The following is a 22,731-nucleotide window of genomic DNA, read 5'->3' as shown; positions in this document are numbered from 1 at the left end:
CCAGATCGGAAGCACTAACTTTGGTTTCTCTTCACAGATGCTGCCAGACCTGCTGAGCTTTTCCAGCAACTTTTGCTTTTGTTTATGCATTAAAACAAATTCAATTCAAAGCTATTCAATTCCAAGTTGCCCTCCAAGCCATGCTCCATCATGATTTGAACGTGTATCATTGTTCCTTAAGTGTTCCTATGTCAAAATCCTGGAGGTTCCTACCCAGTGGTGCTGTGGAAGTATCAACAAAACGTGGTTCAAAAGAAGACAGTTCATCACTATCATCTCAAGGGCATCTTATGTTGAGTAATAAATGCTAATTTTGTCAACAATGACCCAATCTTGAGAATAATTTTTGTTTCCAAAGCCATTAATTATTTATATGATTGTCATTTTATATGTTAAAGATATATAAAATCACAAAATTGTGCAAACAATTGTTCACATGAGGAGAAAAGCTACTTGGTAAATATATCAAAGGATGTCAGTAAGGAGATCATAGCTTCAAGGTCAGGGTAAGGTAAGACGGTTTACAAAGAACCAAAACACATTGACCAAGTAATGGTAAAAGAAGAGCAGATCTCAGTCCAACCATGAAGTGACATGAAACTGAAAGCTTGAATTAGACAGATCAGAAATAAGGTAGATGTTAGACTGGGGAAGTGAAAGGTCGACTGCAATCCAAGAATCAGCTTTAAAATGGTAAACATTCAGAGACGGATTACGTTGGCATTTTTAGAACTCATACGGGTTTGGATTGCCTCTGTCCTTGTCCTAGTGTTTCTACAATTAAAAAAAAGACAATTTACACCAAGGTGGCACAGACTGATCATAAGGTTAAATGGGAGAAATTAAAATGACATACTATTGCATTTTTGAGATTGAATAACTTACCCTAAAATACTTGGATGTTAACACACTTATCGTATCGTTCTCCATTTTAAAGTACACAGTTGGTCCACAATGTGTCATTCACCAGTTTATTGTTTTCTCCTCTCTTATTAATATTAGGGATTTACACCAAACTGTGCATAAGTTCAGGATACTTTACATACAGGTTAAGTAACTGATTAGTTCAACAATCATAACATGATAGTCATTTTTGGCTGGACAGTTGATAGTGGAATTTGGAAACCAGATACATGCCCTCTTGATTGGAATTGGAACTTGGCCACAGAAATGTGCAAAGTGCCAAGTTTGTACTAGGCATCCCTGAACATGAGAAGCCAAATCTGCAAGCTACCTGCTTTTGGTGATTTAGATAATAACATGAACTTCAGACAGAATTGTATTCAGCTGTGACACTGTCAAATCAAATAAACGCTTAACATTGACTGATATTGGCCTTCATCACGAATGAGGCTTGTGAGCCAAGGAGGTGGAGGGATAAATGGAAGGAGGGTGGGATAGTCCCAAGGTGGAAGATGAGATGTTCCTCCTCCAGGCGTCGGGTGGTTAAGGTGTGACGATGGAGGAGACCCAGGACCGGCATGTCCTTGGTGGAGTGGGAGGGGGAGTTGAAGTGTTTGGCCACATGGCAGTGGGGTTGGTTGGTGCAGGTGTCCAAGAAATGTTATCTGAAGTGTTCTGCAAGTAGGCATCCTGTCACCCCAATGTAGAGGAACCACATTGGGAGCAATGGATACAGTAAATGACATGTGAGCTAAAACTCTGATGGAAATGGAAGGCTCCTTTGGGACCTTGGACAAAGATGAGGGGAGAGGTGTGGGTGCAGTTTTTGCAATTCTTACAGTGACAGGTGATGGTGCCTGGAGGGGAGGATGGGTTGGTTGGGGGCAGGAACCTGACAAGAGAGTCGCAGAGGGAGTGGTCTTTATGGAACATGGATAGGGGTGGAAAGGAAAATATATCACTGGTTGTGGGGTCCGTTTGTAGGTGGCGAAAATGGCAGAGGATGATGCGATGTATATGGAGGTTGGTGGGGTGGAAGGTGAGGACCAGGATGCCTCATTTTCTGCCTTGGGACCCTACAGCCACACGGCATCAATGTGGGTTTCACCTGTTTCCTTATTTCCCCTCCCCCCTTATCCCAGATCCAACCTTCCAACTCAGCACTGCCCTCATGACCTGTCCTAGCTGTCCATCTTCCTTCCCACCTATCTGCTCCACCTCCTCTCTGACCTATCACCATTCCCTGTACCTTCACCCACTTAGCGCACTCGCAGCTACCTTCCCCGCAGCCCCACACCCCCTCCCATTTATCTGTTCACCCCCTTGGCTCACAAACCTTATTCCTAATGAAGGCCTTTTGCCCAAAATGTCGATTCTCTTGCTCCTCAGATGCTGCCTGACCTGCTGTGCTTTTCCAGCACTACACTCTCGACTCTGATCTCCAGCATCTGCAGTCCTCATTTTCTCCTGATATTGGCCTTGTTCATATTGAATACACAATCAAATCAAGCTGAAGTCTGTACCAGAGTTACAATCAAGAAATCAACACCAACATTCCTACTTCATCAGAAGGCTCAGGAAATTCGGCAGGTCCATAATGACACTTGACAATTGCTATAGATGCACCATAGAAAGCATCCTATCTGATACAGCACAGCTTGGTATGGCCACTGCCCAAGACCTCAAAAAATTGCAGAGAGATGCAAACACAGCCCAGTCCATCATGAAAACCAGCCTTTCTTCCATAAACTCTGTCTACACTTCCTGCTGCCTCAGGAAAGCAGCCAACATAACCAAAGACCCTTCCTGCTCCAGTTATACTCTGTTTGACCCTCTTCCTTAGGACAGAAGATGCAAATGTTTGAAAACATGTGACAACAGCAGCTTCTTCCCTGCTGTTATCTGCTTTCTGAATGGATCTCTCATATATTAGAATTGATCTTTCTCTGCACCTTCTCTGTAGCTGTAACATGGTATTCTGCATTCTGTTCTATTATCCTGATGTAATTATGTAAAGTATGATTTGTCTAGTGTGCAAAACAATAATTTTCACCGTATTTTGGTGCATGTGACATGCTGCTAGTGTTGGTACTAAACTGTGCAAATGATCGCCAAAAAAATTGTGTCATTTTTATACTTTGCTAGTATTAGTGCCATACAATGTAGTTATCATCAGTGCCAGGCAAAGTCTCTGTTACAAAACAGAAGTTGCTGCAGAAACTCACCAAGCCTGGCAACATCCATGGAAAGAAAGCAGAGGAAACTTTTCAGCTCCAGTGACTCTTCTTCAGAACTGGAAACAACAAATGCTGGAGGTCTCAGCGGGTCAGGGAGCATCCATGTAGAGAAAGCAAGCTAAAATTTTGAGTCTAGATGACATTTCAGCTTCAGCTCTGATGAAGAATCATTTAGACTGGAAACATTGGCTTGCTCTCTCTCCATGGATGTTGCCTGACCTGCTGTGATCTCCAGCATTTGTTGTTTTAAGTATAGAATCCAGCCATCTGCTGTAATTTGTTCCTTCTTCTGAACTGTCAATGTTGGTAGCATTAGTGCCAAGCAAGTACAATTACCAAAGTGCCAGGCACAGTCCATTCTGGCAGTGTTGGTGCCAGGTAGGGTAATTATCATCAAAGCCATAGAGCCAGGCTGGTAGTACTGGTGCCAGCCAGTGTTGGTCCTCCAGCTGCTCAGGAGGTCAGATGTAGTTTGTGCTGCAGGGACGCTCTTGCTTCCCGGCCGGCGGATGGAGCGCTCGTTGTTCCGGAAGCCGGTACCGGGGTCCTGGTGTTGGGAAATGGCGGCCGGAGATTGCGATGTGACGATGGCCCCGGAGCCGAGCGGAGCGGGAGAGGCCGATCTGGAGAGGTAACCGAGAGGGGACGGTTACCGCAGGATCCGCGGGGCGGGTGAAACAGTAGGAAAGGGCTGGGGCCTCGCCTGGAAGCGGTGCCGGGCTCGGGCCTCAACCTCGGCCTCACGGTGATTGAAGTCCCTGAGGGGAGTGGGAGTCAGAGGGGGTGGGCTATAGGCCCCGGGGGAGGGGGACAGGACGGTTACCCCTCTGCCCGAGGCACACAGGATCCTGGAGAAGGACAGCTCCAGGCTCCGGCCACAAGTCCCATCGCGTTATCGTGTTAGATGTGTCTTAGGCATTTGTCAAATTTATATAAACGGCTGAAAATAATCGATCATTTCCCAGTCTTCCCTGTCCTCCTGTTGGTGTCTTCATTTATAATCGGTACATTCGTATTTCTTCAGGACAGTTAGCATTTCTAACTTATAGTACTGGACTTTGGGATTTTAGACATTTTTTTGTGACCAGAAAGAATCTCTTCTCAATATCCACGTGGGGTTTTGTGCCAATAAGGAAATGACAGTACCCCCGCCCCCAAAAATACTAGAACCTTCCACTTAGAACTCATATGAAGATGTGGTTTGCATTTTTCCAGATCTCAATTTGCTCACACTCCATCTTATTTAATTCTCAAATGGTCTGATTTATCAAACAATGATTTGCTCAGCTAAGCATAAGTAATGTTGGTCAGAAGGTCCAGGCTCAGCAGGAGCCAGAGATTACTCAGTTTAGGGATAAGTTCGTTCATTTTTGTTCCATGAGACATCCTTCTCCACCGTGCCCCTTAAATGTAAGACTTTATCAGAAAATAAATAATCAATGAGCAATGTATTAATTCATCAGTTTAGTATTTGTTTGAAGTCAAGTGTGAATGCGGTACCAGGAATTTTTGCACAGGAGTACTGTTGGAAAAGTACTCCTTTGGCTGTAGAAGATCATGGATGACTTAATTGATTTGTTTCAGATGATTAAGTGAGTATGATTGATTTGGGGTCATAGAGACATACAGCGCAGAAACAGACATTTTGGTCCGACTCATCAATGCTGACCAGAGATCCTAAATACACATGGGCATTTGGCCCATATCCCTCTACATCTTGCTATTCATATACCCATCCAGATGCCTTTTAAATGTTGTAATTGTACCAGCCTCCACCACTTCCTCTGCAGCTCATTCCATATACACACAACCCTCAGTGTGAAAAAGTTGCTCATAGATCCCTTTTATATCTTTTCCCTCTCACCGTAAACCTATGCCCTCTAGTTTTGGACTCCCCCATCCCAGGAAAAGACCTTGTCTATTTACCTTATCTGTGCCCCTCATAATTTCATAAACCTCAATAAGGTTACCCCCTCAGCCTCAAACTCTCCTGAAAATAGCTCCAGTTTATTCAGCCTCTCCCCATAGCTCAAACCCTACAAACGTGGCAACATCCTTGTCAGTCTTTTCTGAATACTCAATTTTCACAACATCCTTCCGATAGCAGGGAGACCAGAATTGCACACAGTATTCCAATAGTGGCCTAACCAATGTCCTGTACAGCTGCAACACGATCTCCGAACTCCTGTACTCCATGCACTGACCAATAAAGGCAAGCATACCAAACACTTTGTTCACTATTCTATCAACCTGTGACTCCACTTGCAAGGAACAATAAACTTGTACTCCAAAGTCTCTGTTCAGCAACACTTGATGGGGAAATCTTCCACCTCTAGTGAGGACAGGTTTGGGGGTCTGAATGGCCTATCCATGTACCAACGTTTCTTTGAACTGTTCATTGATGAGCCATTGTTTCTTTTACCCTATGTTCCAAAAAGAAATCACTTGCCCTGAATGAAAGTGGGTATTAATTAGGCCTTGAATCACAGGCCTAATTGAAAGATGGAGCACATCTGCTTTATCCCTGCCTTTTTGCAATCTCATTTCTGAAATGTTTGCGAACTCCCAAGTAATACCAAGTTGTGAAAAAGCGTATTAGTGTGTCTAGGACGAGAATGTTCTTTGAGAGCTAGCCTGAGAGATTGTGGACTGAATGGTTGCCACCGTATTGGAAAATTAAGCAATGATTCCTTTGCTATTGTACACATGCTTGTGCTAAATCTAACGTACAATTAACATTTTGTATTCTGGATTTGTTATATAAAACCTGCTCGGAAAATTTGAGTTAGCTTTGATTCTTCCCAGGCATACATCCATGAAAGGCCACCACCTTGAAATCATTTGCGTTGCATTCATCAGTCTGCAGAACAAAGATCCTGAAATAGGTCATTAGGCCCATCACGTTTGTGTTGGCCCTCTGAAAGCTTTTCTCCCCTTCTGCACTTTCCTAGAACCTTTATTTAAGTATTTTCCTTCAATATTTCTAATCCTTCTTTAAAGGTGGCTATAGATTCTTTATAGCCCTGTTTTCTGTTGAGTATCTTTTGCTATTCTAACAATAAAAACAAAATTTATCCTTTGTTCTTTTGATTAGCTTAAATTTACAGCTGCTAGTTTCCAATTCACAAACCAAGGAAATTGACAATCCAAATTTGCTTCCTGTCATAGAGCACAAAAACAGAACCTTTGGTCCAACCAGTCCATGTTGACCATGATCCCAAATAAAACTAGTCCCACCTGCCTGCTCCTGACCCATATCCCTCCAAACCTTTCCTGTTCATTTATTTATCCAAATGTCTTTTAAACATTGTGTAGAAGGGTGTCAGATGGCATTTAGGTCAGTTCAGGTAGAGCAGAACATGTAAATGACTCAAAGATAGAAGACAGAAGGTGGTGGTGAAGGGTTGTTTTTCAGACTGGAGGCCTGTGACCAGTGGAGTGCCACAAGAATCGGTGCTGGGACCTCTACTTTTTGACATTTACATAAATGATTTGGATGCGAGCATAAGAGGTACAGTTAGTAAGTTTGCAGATGACACCAAAATTGGAGGTGTAGTGGACAGCGAAGAGGGCTACCTCAGATTACAACAGGATCTTGACCAGATGGGCCAATGGGCTGAGAAGTGGCAGATGGAGTTTAATTCAGATAAATGTGAGGTGCTGCGTTTTGGGAAAGTAAATCTTAGCTGGACTTATACACTTAATGGTAAGGTCTAGGGAGTGTTGCTGAACAAAAAGACCTTGGAGTGCAGGTTCATAGCTCCTTGAAAGTGGAGTCGCAGGTAGATAGGATAGTGAAGAAGGCGTTTGGTATGCTTTCCTGTATTGGTCAGAGTATTGAGTACAGGAGTTGGGAGGTCATGTTGCGGCTGTACAGTTGGAATATTGCGTGCAATTCTGGTCTCCTTCCTATCGGAAAGATGTTGTGAAACTTGAAAGGGTTCAGAAAAGATTTACAAGCATGTTGCCAGGGTTGGAGGATCTGAGCTACAGGGAGAGACTGAACAGGCTGGGGCTGTTTTCCCTGGAGCGTCAGAGGCCGAGGGGAAACTTTATAGAGGTTTACAAAATTATGAGGGGCATGAATAGGATAAATAGACAAAGTCTTTTCACTGGGGTCGGGGAGTCCAGAACTAGAGGGCATAGGGTGAGAGGGGAAAGATATAAAAGAGACCTAAGGGGCAACTTTTTCACGCAGAGGGTGGTATGTGTATGGAATGAGCTGCCAGAGGATGTGGTGGAGGCTGGTACAGTTGCAACATTTAAGAGGCATTTGTATGGTATATGAATAGGAAGAGTTTGGAGGGATATGTGCCAGATGCTGGTAGCTGGAACTAGATTGGGTTGGGATATCTGGTCGGCATGGACGGGTTGGACCGAAGGGTCTGTTTCCATGCTGTATGTCTCTATGACTATATCTATGATTGGACATAAGCCTGTTCAAGTCCTAACCTGCAGACTTGGTAAGTAATTCTTTCTGAGATCCCAACTGGGAAACTTTTTGTGTGGCTGAATTGGAACTCAAAATGGATGTCTTGTGGAGGAGTGTTTGAACAGAGAGAAATAAATCTCATCAGTCCTCCAAAAGCCTGACAGTGAGATGTCATTACTCAGCAGTTCACAGCTAAACATTAAACTTGTTACATCAAGGAATTTTGACTGAATTCCAGAAGATTCTGATTTAAGAGGTCCATTGAACGCTTTGTTGCCATTTTAATTTATATAACACTCATTCTTCCAAACAACTGTGTGGAAACTGCTTAATTATGGAATGGTTACTGATGACAGATTTTATATTCATCATCAGAAGTCTGGGATGAAACATTTTCTTTTGAAAGTGCGCACCAACTCTGATAAAGGGTTACAGGTGTAGATCATGCTCAATATTCCTAAACTAATTCCTTGGTTGGCGTAAAGCTGGGTCATCATTGCATGAAAACCTCTGGTTTGATCCACTGGTACTAGTGTTATTTAGAATTGAATATCGGACTGCTAGGATTTGCTACAGCTTCTCAGGTTGCAGGTCATGTCAGTCAGATCTGTTACTTGGCTGAGTTTGAATTTATTTGTGAGCTGCAAGCTCAAACAAAATGGCAGTTGCTCCTGTTCTTTTTTTCTATAACCTCCCCACAGAGGTAATTTCTCTACATCTATGGAATATTCCACTGTTAGTGTTGGAACACTTTGCCTGTTGGGTGATGCAATTTGCCACTTTTGGCACATTTGTTGAACCTTTTGGTTTTGAAAGGAGGCAGCACCTTTTCCAGTGATTACAATGTGACATAAACCCTGAAAACAAAAACAAGTGATGGCATTTGTAAGGAAAAATGATGCTGAGTAATAAAAATTATTTTAAATCAAATTAGGACACATTCTTGGTGGGTGGATCTTGAATCCAGACCTGAAGTAGGGACAGTACCACAAGACCCTGGTGAGCAAGTCACTGGCTTCAAACAGGCTGAACCTTTTAAGTTTTGACCTTCCAAATTAATCTGATTAATGAAATTGCTTTCATAATTTCTTAGTTTCTACCTTATTGTTTTTCATGGGATGTAGACATCACTGGCAAGGCCTGCATTTGTTACCCGTCACTAATTACCTAAATGACTTGCTAGGCTATTTCAGTGGACGGATAAGAGTCAGCCACACTGCTGTGGATACAAAGTCCATGGTTTCCAGATCGGGGACTTGGTGCAGATTTCCTTCTTTGGCCATTAATAAATCCACATTTTCTTTAAACAGCAATTGATAATTGTTTCAAGGCACCATTCTGAGACTAACGTTATAGCCTGGATTAATTCACTTCAAATTCCATCAGCTGCCAAGGTGGGATTTGGGCCTGTAGATTACTCATCCAATTACATTATTGCTACAAAACTGCTTTCCCAGAAAATTAGCAAATCTCATATGAAAAGATTACATCAGTATAGTGAAGTGATAGAATTAATTGTTGCAATAAATTTTATTGAAACTAATGCATTCAAGACTTTCTGTAGAACTGTGGTTCGTATTGTATTGGCTTATTGGCAAGTTGATCTTCTGTGTTTACAGAGGAACCTCAATTATCCGGCATTCAATTATCCAAATTTCGGATTATCCAGCAAGATTGCAAGGTCCCGACACTTGGCTAAACTATGTTATCCAGCACTCAATTAACCGAATGAAATACTTCTCGCTAATGACCTTCAGATACTCAGATGACCTTCAGAATCCTCTGTATTCTATACTCAGCATGCCCAGAACACTTTTGTGGGGCTTGTCAGGATGATGAGGGGAAAATATGGCAGTCAGTTTCTAGAGATCTGGCTCAAATTTCCCAGGTTATGACAATGTTGAGCTTGTGCCCTGAATCAGTCTGAGGATCTTCGATTTCAATCCGTTTGCAGACTATTTGCATAAGACTTGTATTATAATGTGGATGCTGTACTGACTGATTTGCTGAAAAAGCAGTTAATAGGCAACCAGTTCTTATAAGAGGGATCATATCAGAAGAGAGCTATTATAACTGTCTGTAAGGCGTGAATAGTTGTGCTGCCTTTCACTTGAACATATGAACATGGAACAGGAGTAGAAGTTCCTCAGGCCTGCTCTGTCATTCAATAAGATCACAGCTGCCCTGATTGTCTCCTCAAATCTGTATTCCTTCCACATTTTTTAGGAAGAGCATTCCAAAGACTCATAACTTTTGAGAAAAACGTTTCACTTTATCTCTGTTCTAAATGGATAACCCTTTTCTTCTAAACAGTAACACCTTAGGTCTAGATTCTCCCATTGGAGGAAATCTCTTCTCCACAGCTGCCCTGTCAAGACTCCTCAGGATCTTGCATTTCAATCAAGTCACCTCTTACTCTTTTGAACTCCAGACACAAGCCTTGCCTGTCCAACCTCATAAGGCAAACTGCCCATTTCAGGTATTAGTCTAGTAATGCTTCAGAACTGCCTCAGAAAACAAATTTAGCGCTTCCCTTAAGATCACCATTACGTTACACACTACTCCGATATGATCACATTAGTCCCCTGTATAACTGAAGCATAACCTGGGCGGCACGGTGGCACAGTGGTTAGCACTGCTGCCTCACAGCGCCAGAGACCCGGGTTCAATTCCTGCCTCAGGCGACTGACTGTGTGGAGTTTGCACGTTCTCCCCGTGTCTGCGTGGGTTTCCTCCGAGTGCTCCGGTTTCCTCCCACAGTCACAAAGATGTGCGGGTCAGGTGAATTGGCCATGCTAAATTGCCCGTAGTGTTAGGTTAAAGGGGTAAATGTAGGGGTATGGGTGGGTTGCGCTTCGGCGGGTCGGTGTGGACTTGTTGGGCCGAAGGGCCTGTTTCCACACTGTAAGTAATCTAATCTAATCTAATATCTAATCTAATCTAATCTAATCTAAACCTCCCTACTTTTGGAATTCAAAAGAACCACAGATGCTGGAGATCTGAAACAAACAAAAGCAGGAGTTTCTGGAGAAACTCACTAGGTCTGGCAACATCTGTGGAGAGGAAACAATTTAATGTTTCGAGTCCTTTGACCCTTCAGAACTAGAAGCAGCTAGGAAAATGTGAGGCAGGAGAGTGGTTCGGGAAGATGAGTAAAGAGAGAGGAGAGAGAAGAAAAATAGGCAGACAGAAGACTTGATGATATTAGGCCAGAAAAGATGCTGGATAGGTGATCTGGGGAATATGAGTGGTTGAAAATGGGTTGGCAGTGCTGAAAACAACTATTTCATGGGGCAGTGAGGGCAGGTAGTAGATGAGGAAGGAGGTGATCACATCTAAGATTATTAAACTTGATATTGAAACAATGGGTGTTATTTTCAGTACAGCCAACCTATTTTCAACTACTAATCATCCCATTACCACCAGCCATCATTAGTTTCTTTACTTGACTGGGTTACTTCCTGCCTGCCTTTACTCTCTCTCACTCTTTCTTTCCCTCTTTTTCCTCTCTCGTTGTCGTTCTCTCCCCTCTGTCTGTCCATTCATCTTTCCATCCTCTGGGCTTTCTCTTGCTAACCTATTCACTCCTCACCTCCTCTACCCTCCAATTGAAATACTGTCTTTTCCTAACTGCACCTAGTTCAGAAGAAGGATCACAGGACTCAAGATGTTTTCTTTCGGAGAGCTGCCAGACCTACTGAGTTTCTCCAACAATTTCTGCTAATGCTTGCTCTCTGCTTTTGTATTCCGTTCCCCTTGTGATAAATTCACTGATCTTATTAGCTTTGCTAAGTACTTGTTGTGCCTGCGTGCTAACCTGATGTGAGTCATGCACCAGGAAAGCAAAGGCTGAGCAATGGTCTAATGGAGATGTTTCCAATTGTGAAGTGGTTTGTTTAGTTTGGTACAGAGAAGATGTTTTCTCTCCTGATGGGGTCAAAAACTGAAGGACATGAAAAGAGACCACCGTAATCAATCTAGTAGAGTATTCAGTGAAACATCTTTGCCCAAGAGGATGGTTAATTGTTACCAAATTGATTGGTTGGGAAGAGTAGCATTGAAACATTTAAAAGGAGGCCTGGGAAGTATGAAGGGGTGAAAGGAATGAAGGGCTGTGCTGTTTTGGTTGGATGAAGTGGAGGCTTGGAGGAACGCAAGTCTTGGCATAGACCATTTAAGCCCAGTGTCCTGTTTCTGTCCGAAGTACTCTGTTATATGTAGCATGAAGAGCTCTGGCTATAATCACACTGTATTGTCCAACAGGAGCTGAAACTGAAGCTTTGCTTTCAAACATTAATAAATGTTCTGATGTTGGAGATCTGCAATCCTGAATGAATTCTTACTACATTGTTATAGTAAGGCTATTATTCATTCCACTTACTTACAGTTACGTTTTGCTTGTTGATTTCTAACTAAAATGCACAGTTGATAACAATTGGTTTCTGTGGCTTTTTTACTGCCACAAACTGATGACAAAAATTAAATTTTCCTGGTATACAGTGTCAATAATCTGTGCACTGTTGATTGTAGCAGACAACTTCTATTGTGCATTGTATGACCAGGAAATAGCCACTCAGATACCCCATTTTTTAAAACAAACATCAGGATTTAATCATTGAAAGCCACACCGTTGCAGTGCTGTGTTCACCTTACAAATAATTATTGCCACTGCTTTACAAAGAGTAGGGTTTTATGGGAAAACCTCGATTTAATTAAAGCCTGATTAAACAGGGTGTGGATAAAGTTTGTTACCAACCAGTAGATATCCCAGAAAAGCCAGAGCAGGATGAAGTTACCTTAAGCACATTAGTGAAATTCTCGGTAAAGTTATGAGGAGTTGAAGTTTCTGTAAAGCTCAGTCTATGGTAGAATTGCAAAACTAGTTATGTGAATCACCATACTTTGGGAAGGTCCTGAGGGCCTTTGAGAGGGTATGGAAGAAATTTACCAGAATGGTACCAGGGTGGAAAATTTTAGCTACAAGGATAATGTAGGATAAGTTGTTCTTGAAGCAAAGAATGAGAAGATTTTTGATAGAAGTGTGCAGTGTAATGATAGATTTGGATATGGTAAACAAGGAAAATCTGTTCCCATTAGCACCTGATACAAGGAGGAGGGGACAGAGTTTTATGTTCTTGGTAAAGTGCAGGGGAAAATGAAGATGGACTATTTTCACTGAGAGTGTTAATGACCTGGAACTTGCTGACCGCGAGAGCCATAGAAACAGGAACAATTAATGAATTGCAAAGGAATTGGATGGGCATTTGAAGGCTACAGGAATTGAGTGGGCGATTGGGGCTGGCTGGATTGTTCCACTAAGAGCTGGTATGTAATTGATGGGCCAAAACGCTTCCTGTGCCATACTAACTCTGAGGCTTTGACCATGTCCCCAAATTAGGAGTACACAATGTGCACAATAAATTTACTATACAGTAGATTGTATGTATCATTTATTACAATGCCAGTTTCTGATAATAAGACACAGAGCTGTAAATGCTGAAAATCTGAAACGAAAAGAGAAATTGTTGGAGTAACTCAGATCTGGCGGCATCTGTGGAGAGACGGTTTAACAATTTGAGTCCATGATCCTCCTTCAGAACTGACTCAACATTAACTCTGCTTTCTCTCCACAGATGCTGCCATTCCTCTGATGGAATGAAATGTCTCTCAGATAAAAAGAATGAACATGCAACATACAGTATCTTTCACAGCTTTGGGATGTTCCAAAGCAAAGAAGATATTTATCGGTGTCATTGCAGTTATAATGTAATCTAGCTGCCCAATTGCACATGGCAAGCTCCCATACACAGCAATAACCTAAGTGACATGATAACCGGATTTGGTAGCTGCTGATTGAGGGCTAAATCATAGCAGCTCCCTTGCTCTTCTTTGAAAAATGCCATGAGATCATTTACATGCTTTCTGAGTACTGCGCTGAAATGTCAGTCTAGATTACATGCTCATGTCCTTGTGTACGGTTTGCACTTCTTTCCAAGCACTGAGCCCATGCTTACACTCTAGATTTTCTCCACCTAAAGCATATGAAGAATCTGCGACCTGACACAGCATGGAAATTCAGCTGTAGTTAGTACTAAATTGGCAATCTCAATAAGTTGCTGCTAAGAGGAAAAATGAAAACAGGGTAATGTTCTAAATTTGTATAGACTTTAAATGTAAAGATATCTGTCATGGCATTTCACAAGTTAGAAATAAAAACTGAGAAACAATGGGTTAGTTAGCTTAACTGGCTGGTAAGGCCAATAGCATGGAATCAATTCCTGTACTGTCTGATTTTACCATAAAGATCCTACTTTCTTGTCCCATGCCTGAGATGTGGTGACCCTCGGGTCAAAACGCCACTAGTCGGCTCTCTAATGAGAGAGCAGCCCTGTGGTTGTCTGGTACTATGGCAACTTTATTTACTTTTATGTTCATGAGCAATATAATGGAAAACATAAGACAACAAAGAGAAAACAATGCTGAGATAGCCTGTATTATAGAGGCATGTGATATCACTTTCTGATTTTAATTTCCAGAAGACCAAAAGGACAATTCACAATTCTGGAATTTAGAGATATTCCCACCTAGTTTTTTAAATATGCTCAATTACACTGTCATAATCCCCTGTTGTCTCATGAATCCAACTCACCAATGCACTGAATTGAGCATGGTAATCACAAAGTTTGAGGAAACACCTGAGCCAAAGGCAGTGGATAAAAATCTTGAATATCTATGGTTTGATATCCTGGGAGGTTAGCATGTTTATCTTAGTGCTCCTGACTGCAGCTGATCAATGAGTTAGTAGTTGATGGGATGCTCATAAAGTAAGCACACCTATGAATCTTCATCAATCCGAAGACAGGTCTAATCTGGACCCATGGTGTTGCTATCCAAGAGCAATTTTTTCCCTGCTGCTAACTGAGTAGTAAAATCTATTGTTTGAATTTGTAAAACAAAAGATATAGTTACTGGTGAATTCATTGAATCCCACAACTTTTTATTGCCACAGAGTTATAATCAAGTCTGACACACTGAAAGGTACTCTTGCTGATCGAAGCCATCCTGCCTGAAACTTGGCTTCTGGATTTTAGCAGTAAAGGCGTAGTTATTTCTTTGAATCTCTTCCATCCCTTTTTTTTAAAAACTATTACAGCCTGCATCATTGGAAAACAAATAAAATCAGTTCTTGCTGGGCTTACCCTTTGTCAGAACTAACTAAAATTGTAGATCTGTATTACACGATTTTGACTCAAGATCAGTGTTGTAAGAATAGATTTTGAGGGTACAGAATGAGTAATTTTTCTCATGAGCTGTTTACCTGTCTTAGTTTTCACAGCTACCAATCCTTTTTATGTTGGCTTCAGCAGTGCTGTGCTCTAATATTACTGTTTCTATGTTTAGATGGACACTTCAGTATTCATACACTTGTCAAGGACATTCATGTACTGTGATATTTGTTTTAAATAGTGATCAGAACACAGTGCATTCCTTGTAAACTGGTAACCAAGGCTTACTTTCAAAAACCTTATTCAGGGGCATTTCTTTTTGCATCCCTCACTTGTATTCAGACATATTTTGTCATTGGAAAATGTCCTATAAATTGCATTTGATTCATGTCGCTTCAAGTACTTTTCTCTTGATAAGAGAATCTTCTGGAAATATGAGTCACTATTTAAAACAAAGATATGTTGGTGTTGTGCATGCCTTGCTGATCGTTCTTCTCTTGAAATATAAGCTGAACTTGCACCTTCCATTCCTGGCACACTGCATTCCCAGATTTTTGTTCTGTTTTCAGAAAGTTAATCTTCATTTTACTTTGCATATCATCACCTTTCAGTCAATGGTTTACTCCTGTGAAACTTTTATTTTATAAATGGGTAACAGCAAAGTAGCTGTGGATAGTCGGGAATATCTCCTCTGATGTAAACAGCCTATTCCTTTATTTACCTGTGTAGAGTTAAAAAGGTTCCATATTCATTCAAACCTTTTGTAAGTTGTATATAGCTGCAATCTTCAAACATGGAGTCCTAACCTATGTAAAGAAAACAAGCACTGAATTTTGAGCATCAGTCTAATTCTAGGATAGATTTTGAAACCTTGAAAATGGGAAATTTTAATTAAAAACAATTTTATTCAGAAAGTAACACTAGATTTGATATTTGAACTTGGAAACAATTGCTGCAGAGTAATATTTCTGTTTCACCCTATTTCAGCTGAGGTTTCAGAACTCATATCTGCAAATTCATAACACCATCCATTTAAAGTAATTGCATTATGTGTCAAGAGCAAACTATTAGTTTTTTTTAAGTTTGGTATTAGTGAGTTGCTCATTGAAACCATTCCATTAATATTAATCACATCCTCCAATTGTTTTGTTTTGTCAAATAAATGCTTGCTGTAGTATTTCCCTTTTCCCACCCTTACTTAGGTCATCAATTAATTCTTAATTTGGGTGGCATTTGCTTCAGATTGCTGGCTTCTTCCAGAAATTCCTGCCTTCATTTGTAGTGCTGTTATTAGAATACTTTTGCCATCTACTGTTAATTCAAAGTCACCTTTCCTTCAGAAATCAAATTATCCAGTAATTGAAAATTAAGCAAGTTTAATGAAACAGCACAGGAGGCAATTTTTGCTTAATTTCAATTCAAATTAACAGCTAATTTGAATTGAGCAACTCCAAATTAAGGATAAACAAGTAAATTAATTATTGCTAAAATGAGGCAGAAGTCTTAAGCTTTTCATCCTGTACTGATCAGGACTGAAATGCAAAATAGACTATCTTTAGAAAGAAGGCAATCTTTGCATGATTTTTTTCTACTGCAATATTAGGATCTTATTTGTAGTGTTTAAATTAATAGATTTTAAACCGCACCATTTTAAATAAATAAAGTTTTAGTGCCTCTTGTTTCTGTACTCTCCATTAAAACCCTTACCTCTGTTATTTTGTCCCTTGCTATTTTAGCTACTATACCACATTTCTCTATCTCTTTTTATCAAAAATAATTCTGTGAATCTGACATCTTTTTTTTACCAACCTTCATTCTTCCTTCTCTTGGCTACTATCATCCACTTTAGTGGTGGAAAATAACTTTATGCTCTTTTACTGACAGTCTTGGTAAGCTATTTTTTCAAATGAATATACTTATTAGTGACCTACCTACACTATTTATAGAATCAGAGTCGTAGTGATGTGCAGGACAGAAACAGACCCTTCGGTCCAACTTGTCCATACTGACCAGATAACCCAAACCAATCTAGTCCCACCTGCCAGCATCCGGCCCATATCCCTCCAAACCCTCCCTATTCATATACCCATCCAAATGCCTCTTAAATGTTGTAATTGTACTAGCCTCCATCACTTCATCTGGCAGCTCATTCCATACACGTACCACCCTCTGTGTGAAAACATTGCCCCTTAGGTCTCTTTTATATCTTTGCCCTCTCATCCTAAACCTATGCCCTCTAGTTCTGGACTCCCCTGACCCCAGTAAAGAGACTTTGTCTATTTTGTCACTCTCTTGCTCCTCAGATGCTGCCTGATCTGTGCCTTTTCCAGCGACATGTTTTATCTGACTGTCCAGCATCTGCAGTCCTCACTGTGTCCTAACATGTTTGCCTGTTCAAGCTATTGTACTTTTTATTGAACTATCAATTTATGTCAAGGAATCTGGAGTTTGATGCACAATTCCAACCAGTTCAGAAGGCAATGAGAGAAGTACAGAAATAGTGAAAGAATGGAATCATAATTTGTTGAAATTGAAAAATTACTTCTATTTTGTGCATCAAGTTGTCTATACCTTCAAAACATATTTATTTCTTCTCTTAATTTGCCTCTTCCTTAATTCTGCCCAAGGCATGCCATATTCTGTAGTCGGTCAATAATCTGTTAGTCTTGAATATGATCTATACTTCCTAGCTATTTGATCCTGAGGGGACTTGACCAGGTGGCTGGTGGAAGATTGTTTCCTCTTGAGGAAAGAGATGCTAGGGTTATAGTTTAGAAATAAGGGATCACTCATTTAAATCAGAGATGAAGAGTTGACAGTCTTCTGAATTGTTTTCTCCAAAAGGCAGTGTATGCTGAATCTTTTAAATCTTTTTAATGCAGAAGTGGATATATTCTTGATTATCAAGGGGAAATGAAGAATTATTAGAAATATGCAGAATTGTAAAGTTCTGATTAAAATCAGATCCGCCTCAATCTTATTGAACAGCAGAGCAGGCTGAAAAGGAAGAGTGATATACTATTATTCCTCATTCGTATGTTGTTCTTTTCCAGCGATGGTTTCTCTAACATTGGGTCAGATAACTCCATTATAATTCTTGTCTTCACCAACCAGTTACCTTCCCCGATTACTTTCAAATTATGAAACAGAAATTATCTGCAGTAAATAGTATTTCATTCCTTCCGTGTTACAACTTGCTAAAAGCCAACAACATTCTTATTAGAGGGTTATTCTACTAAAATAGTTCACTTCTGAAAGGTTTATTTCAGAAAAGTTTTCAGCATTTTCTTTTTTTGCCAAAAATTTACCTCAGTTTAATGCACTGTTAGTTTTTCAATACCAAGTTTCACGTGTTTAAAAAAAGGTTGAATTAAATTGTGAAAAATGTGTACGCATGAGTTTTTAAAATTTTCATGAACATTATGTGTAGCACGTCACTTGAGTATTTCTGTTAACTAGAGCATTCTAAATTCCGTGTTCGCTGATGTAATGTCAGCCTGGAGAGCTTGCCTTATTTTTCGGCTGTGCACATTGGTGAAGAGCCCGATTCTGTTAATGGTGTCAACTTGCTGTAGTAAAATTCCAATCTTTAAACAGATTAATCATTACAGCTACATAATTTCACTTTCAGCATTATTAGTAATACTTGTGTTTTGACAGAATAAACAATCATATTAAATAACAATAAGACCAAACAAATGCTAGGCAATGACCATCTCCAACTCGAGAGAATCGAACCATTGCCCTTTAACATTCAATGGCGTTACAATCACTGAATCCCCCACAATGAACATCTTGGGGTTGCCATTGACCAAAATATAAACTAAACTAGCCATATAAATGCGGTGGCTACAACAACATGTCAGGGACTAGGAATTCTGTAGCCAGTAACTCCCACAGCCTGTCCACCATCTACATGGCACAAGTTGGGAGCATGATGAAATAGCCAGTCAGGCAGCATCTGAGGAGCAGGAGAATCGGCGTTTCAAGCGTAAGCCCTTCAGGACAGGCTGACAAAGGGTTTGTACTCGAAACATCGATTCTCCTACTCCTTGGATGTTGCCTGATGTGCTGTGCTTTTCCAGCACCACACTCTTCGACTCTCATCTCCAGCATCTGCAGTCTTCAGTTTCTCCTAGCATGATGGAATACATTCCACTTGCTTTTTCCCCATGACCGTGTTTGGATAATCAAAAGTGATTTACCTGCACCTTGTCCAATTTAGTCTACTGTGTTCGTTGATCACAATGCGGTCCCTAATTTGAGGAAATAAGATGCAGACTGGGTGGCAGCTTTACTGTATACCTACAGAACTTAAAAATGACCCCGAGCTTTGCTTGCCATTTTAGTACACCACGGTATTCCCTGACCAACATTTCCATCTCAGATGCCAGTGAAGTTCAATGCAAGTTGAAGGAACAGCTTCTCATCTTCCTCCTAGATACCTAACCGCCTTCAGGACTCAATATTGAGTTTAACAATTTCATAACATGAACACCCTGTGTGTTCACGGGCATCCCCCCCCCCCCATCGCCCAAACCCCAGATTCTGATCTGTATGGGTTGCTCCTAGCACAATCATCCCACTTTCAACCATTTACACTTCTCATTAGCACCTTATCCAGCATTTTCCTCTCTCTTTGGTGACTGTGTACTCTATCCACTGTGCACTCCCCTGTCCCCGTCCTCTCCCAGTTATCCTCAGTTCTTTGACAGGCTAATACAGTAAAAAACAATGGGGATGATCGGCACCAGATTGGCAGCTTTGGGTGCTGACATCTTGTTTGACAGAGTACATGACTGATGTGCTCCCTCCTGATATTTAACACTTTACCAACCACTCTTCTAGATTCTTCTTCACTCCATAGCCATCATTGCAGGTTTACAACAGCCCCCAAATTTCATCAACTGATGGGATCATGAACCAGACTGGGAAGCCCTATGAGAGAGGTTACTTACGTAGTCTAAGTTTAGAAAGATAGATAATTTACAAAATATTAAGCACTGTACTACAAAACTCTTTGTCAAAAGATTGAAACTCGACATTTTTTTTAACACTTTTGTGAACAATTGAGAACAGATGAACTAGGGGAATGAATTGCAGATACGTAAAGTTAATGCTGTCTTTTAATTCCACAGAGAGGCTGAATTATTTAAAGAACAAGGCAATGCATTTTACGCAAAGAAGGACTACAATGAAGCATTTAATTATTACACAAAAGCAATAGGTAAGTTGTTAGTTTAAACCACCTCCTGATGGGATTTGTGATCATTGTTTAAAATGAAGCTTTGAAAATTATGCAACAGTTCTGTCCTGTCTTAAATGCTTGAATTCCATTAAAATGACTTACCATCGTTCCTTTCCAGCGAGTTTCTCCAAAACTGTTATCAAAATGACAGTTGGGTAGCTCAACATCTCTGAGCCAAAATTGCAAACTCACTTGACTGATACAATTAAAGTGATTTTCTTTTTGCTTCTGAAAACACAGAACATAAAAGTTGATAGTTCCAAATCTCATTTTGGTGACTGAAAGCCGCTGTATAAAACTATCCCCAAAATTGTGATGATTTCTAATATAAAAACAGAAAGTGCTGGTGGTACTTGTGAAGTAAGGCTAAGTATGTGGAGAGAGAAGCAGAGATAACACTTCAAGCCCACCTCTTCTGGAGAACAGTCATTGGACTCAAAACTCAGTTTTTCTCAACACACATGCTGCCAAATCTTCTGAGTTTCTCCAGTGTTTTCTGTTTTTATTTCAGCTCTCCAGCAACTACATTATTTTGCTTTTATTTGCAAAGACTTGACTTAGGAAGTGGCAAAGTTCACACTGTTAGACTGTCAGGGCAGAGTACAAGGAATCAGTTGGGGCTCTAACTAGCATCATACCTGGTCAAATGGTGCTTAATGCTGTACTTTTAATGTCAGCACTTCAAGTTTTGAGTCCTTTATAAGACCCAAATCAAAAAAACGAATCGAATAAACAGTAGCTCTGTTTATTGATTCTGACTGGGCAAAAGATGAATGAGATGTGTCTTACAAAAATGTCCTGTTAATTTAACGGCAAGGAAAGAATATCAGACAGCAATTCAGCAGAAAATGTCAATGCTGTTTGTTCAGTCCATGCAAATTGAAAATGGTGACCTTGCTAGGATTGGCTTGAGTTTCCCTGGACTATAGATTTTATCAACTCTGTTTAGTGAAATGGGATCCAGCTTAGCTGGGAAGCCTCTCATGCTTAAATGGTCACTGTCGGGGGCTCATGCATTAAAGAATGATACAGTTATGAGTTACCAGGGAGTCGCTGTCACTTGAGGATTCAAATACCAATCTTTCAAGATAGAAAAAATTGGACGGAAGGAGAAAATTCAAGTACCTTTAAAAGTTATAAGTAATCTTGGCAAGATGTTAATTTTAGTCTCTAGTTCCTTTCAGAGCCAGAGCTGTTTTAACTTTAAAGAATTGTTAGGTTTTTTTTAAACTATCACGGTCAAAGGGATAAAGGCAGAGCAGGATTTCATAGCATTGCTGTATGGGTCGTGGCTATTTTCCTAATATAAAGGGGTATGTTACTGGTAGTCTTTCCAGTCATAGCTTGTGAAAGACAGCTTGTATGTTGCTTTCTGTTAGGTAACACGATAATGTTCAGAATCGAACTATCGTACCTGAATTCCACATCTATGTTTGAGAAAATAATATCCTTTTCCCAGACAGCGCTAGCTCAACGAAACATAAGAATGTAAAGTAAAATGACTCAATCAGAGCGACATTGAGCTGTTTCCTTGTTTCATATAAACCAAGGGAATCCACCTGTGGACTATTTCTTCCACAGTAGAAATGTCTGTTACCTGTCAGGTTGAGAGAAAATTTTATCGTAAAATTGATTCCTGGTCGGTAAACCATTCATATATCTCCACTTGGGGATGGAACATTATAAATGAATTGTTTAAGCTTCTGCAGTAGGTAACAACCTATCATTGGCTGACCTTGACTATAGAGTTTACATTTCTCCTTTTAAAGATTTAGGAGGTATTAAATGCAGATGTGTGTTTGATTGTTAATGCAAAATAATAGTTCAGACATTTGCCATTTCTCCTACCTGTTTGATGACAACTTGAAAATTTGCATTTGTTTTCCCAGATATCTGTCCTAAAAATGCCAGTTACTATGGCAACCGAGCAGCAACTCTGATGATGATTGGTAAGTTCCGGGAGGCTCTTGAAGATTCACAGCAGGCTGTGAGGCTGGATGATGCTTTTGTGAGGGTATGTTATGGATTTATTGATTTGTAGTATTGGGTATTAGTGAATCAGTGTCTTTTTTGTTATCGTATCATAGATGACAGAATTCTCTTTCAAGTTTTTCCTTTCATTTTCCATTAACCTCATCACTTTGGATGTAATATTAGTGTGTGTATATAAGGAAGTGCATTGTCTTAGAATGGCATGTCCGTGAAACTGTTGGTAACCTCGACCTCTGAAATTTTGTTCACTTTTGTCTTTTCCTCACTATGGCTGATGAATGTACTTTCATTCACTCCACATCATTGTGAATGCTTCACTTTCTTCAAGAAATGTGTTGACTCACTTTAAAACAAAAGTTATCATGTAGGTGAAAACTCTGTTGTACTGATGGTAACTTGTAGTTTTGGCATAATGCAAGCAAAGTAGGTTTTAAGTATTGGGCTTAACCTAGTTTTAGTAAATATGCACCCTTGTTTGCTTGATCTGTGAGTTAGCTTCTAGAATGAACTGAAAATCAGTAAGGTTGTCAATGGGCCTGTTAAGCTTAGCCATGCCAATAACCCATAGAAGATAACTCAATAATTCCCCATTTACTTTACAGGGTTGCCTCCAATGGTGCACTACTTGTTGCCAATTTTGTAAAGTAAGCAAAGTAGCGACAGTGCCACCGGAGTCCCCAAGACGCCCTGGGA

General features: G+C 40.4%; 1 protein-coding gene across 2 annotated transcripts in view; it reads left to right on the top strand.

Moving 5' to 3' along the window:
* The first annotated feature begins 3,653 nt into the window (after positions 1–3,653).
* Positions 3,654–22,731, top strand: part of dnajc7 (DnaJ (Hsp40) homolog, subfamily C, member 7) — a 61,242-nt gene continuing 42,164 nt past the window's right edge. Inside the window, exons 1-3 of one of the 2 annotated variants that reach the window (XM_043674943.2) lie at positions 3,654–3,771; positions 19,937–20,025; positions 21,936–22,060. In XM_043674943.2, the coding sequence (XP_043530878.2) occupies positions 3,701–3,771; positions 19,937–20,025; positions 21,936–22,060 (285 nt within the window). In that variant the 5' untranslated portion in view covers positions 3,654–3,700. Of the gene's footprint in view, positions 3,772–11,908; positions 11,928–19,936; positions 20,026–21,935; positions 22,061–22,731 lie in introns of those variants that run through there. The other variant, XM_043674945.2, reaches the window with a different exon arrangement.

Source organism: Chiloscyllium plagiosum, unplaced genomic scaffold (assembly GCF_037043375.1).
Source record: "Chiloscyllium plagiosum isolate Xiang-an unplaced genomic scaffold, Cpla_swu_hap1 HiC_scaffold_32, whole genome shotgun sequence".
NCBI lineage: Eukaryota > Metazoa > Chordata > Chondrichthyes > Orectolobiformes > Hemiscylliidae > Chiloscyllium > Chiloscyllium plagiosum.
The sequence above is the reverse complement of the archived record's forward strand: the minus strand, read 5'-3'. Positions and strand labels throughout refer to the sequence as shown.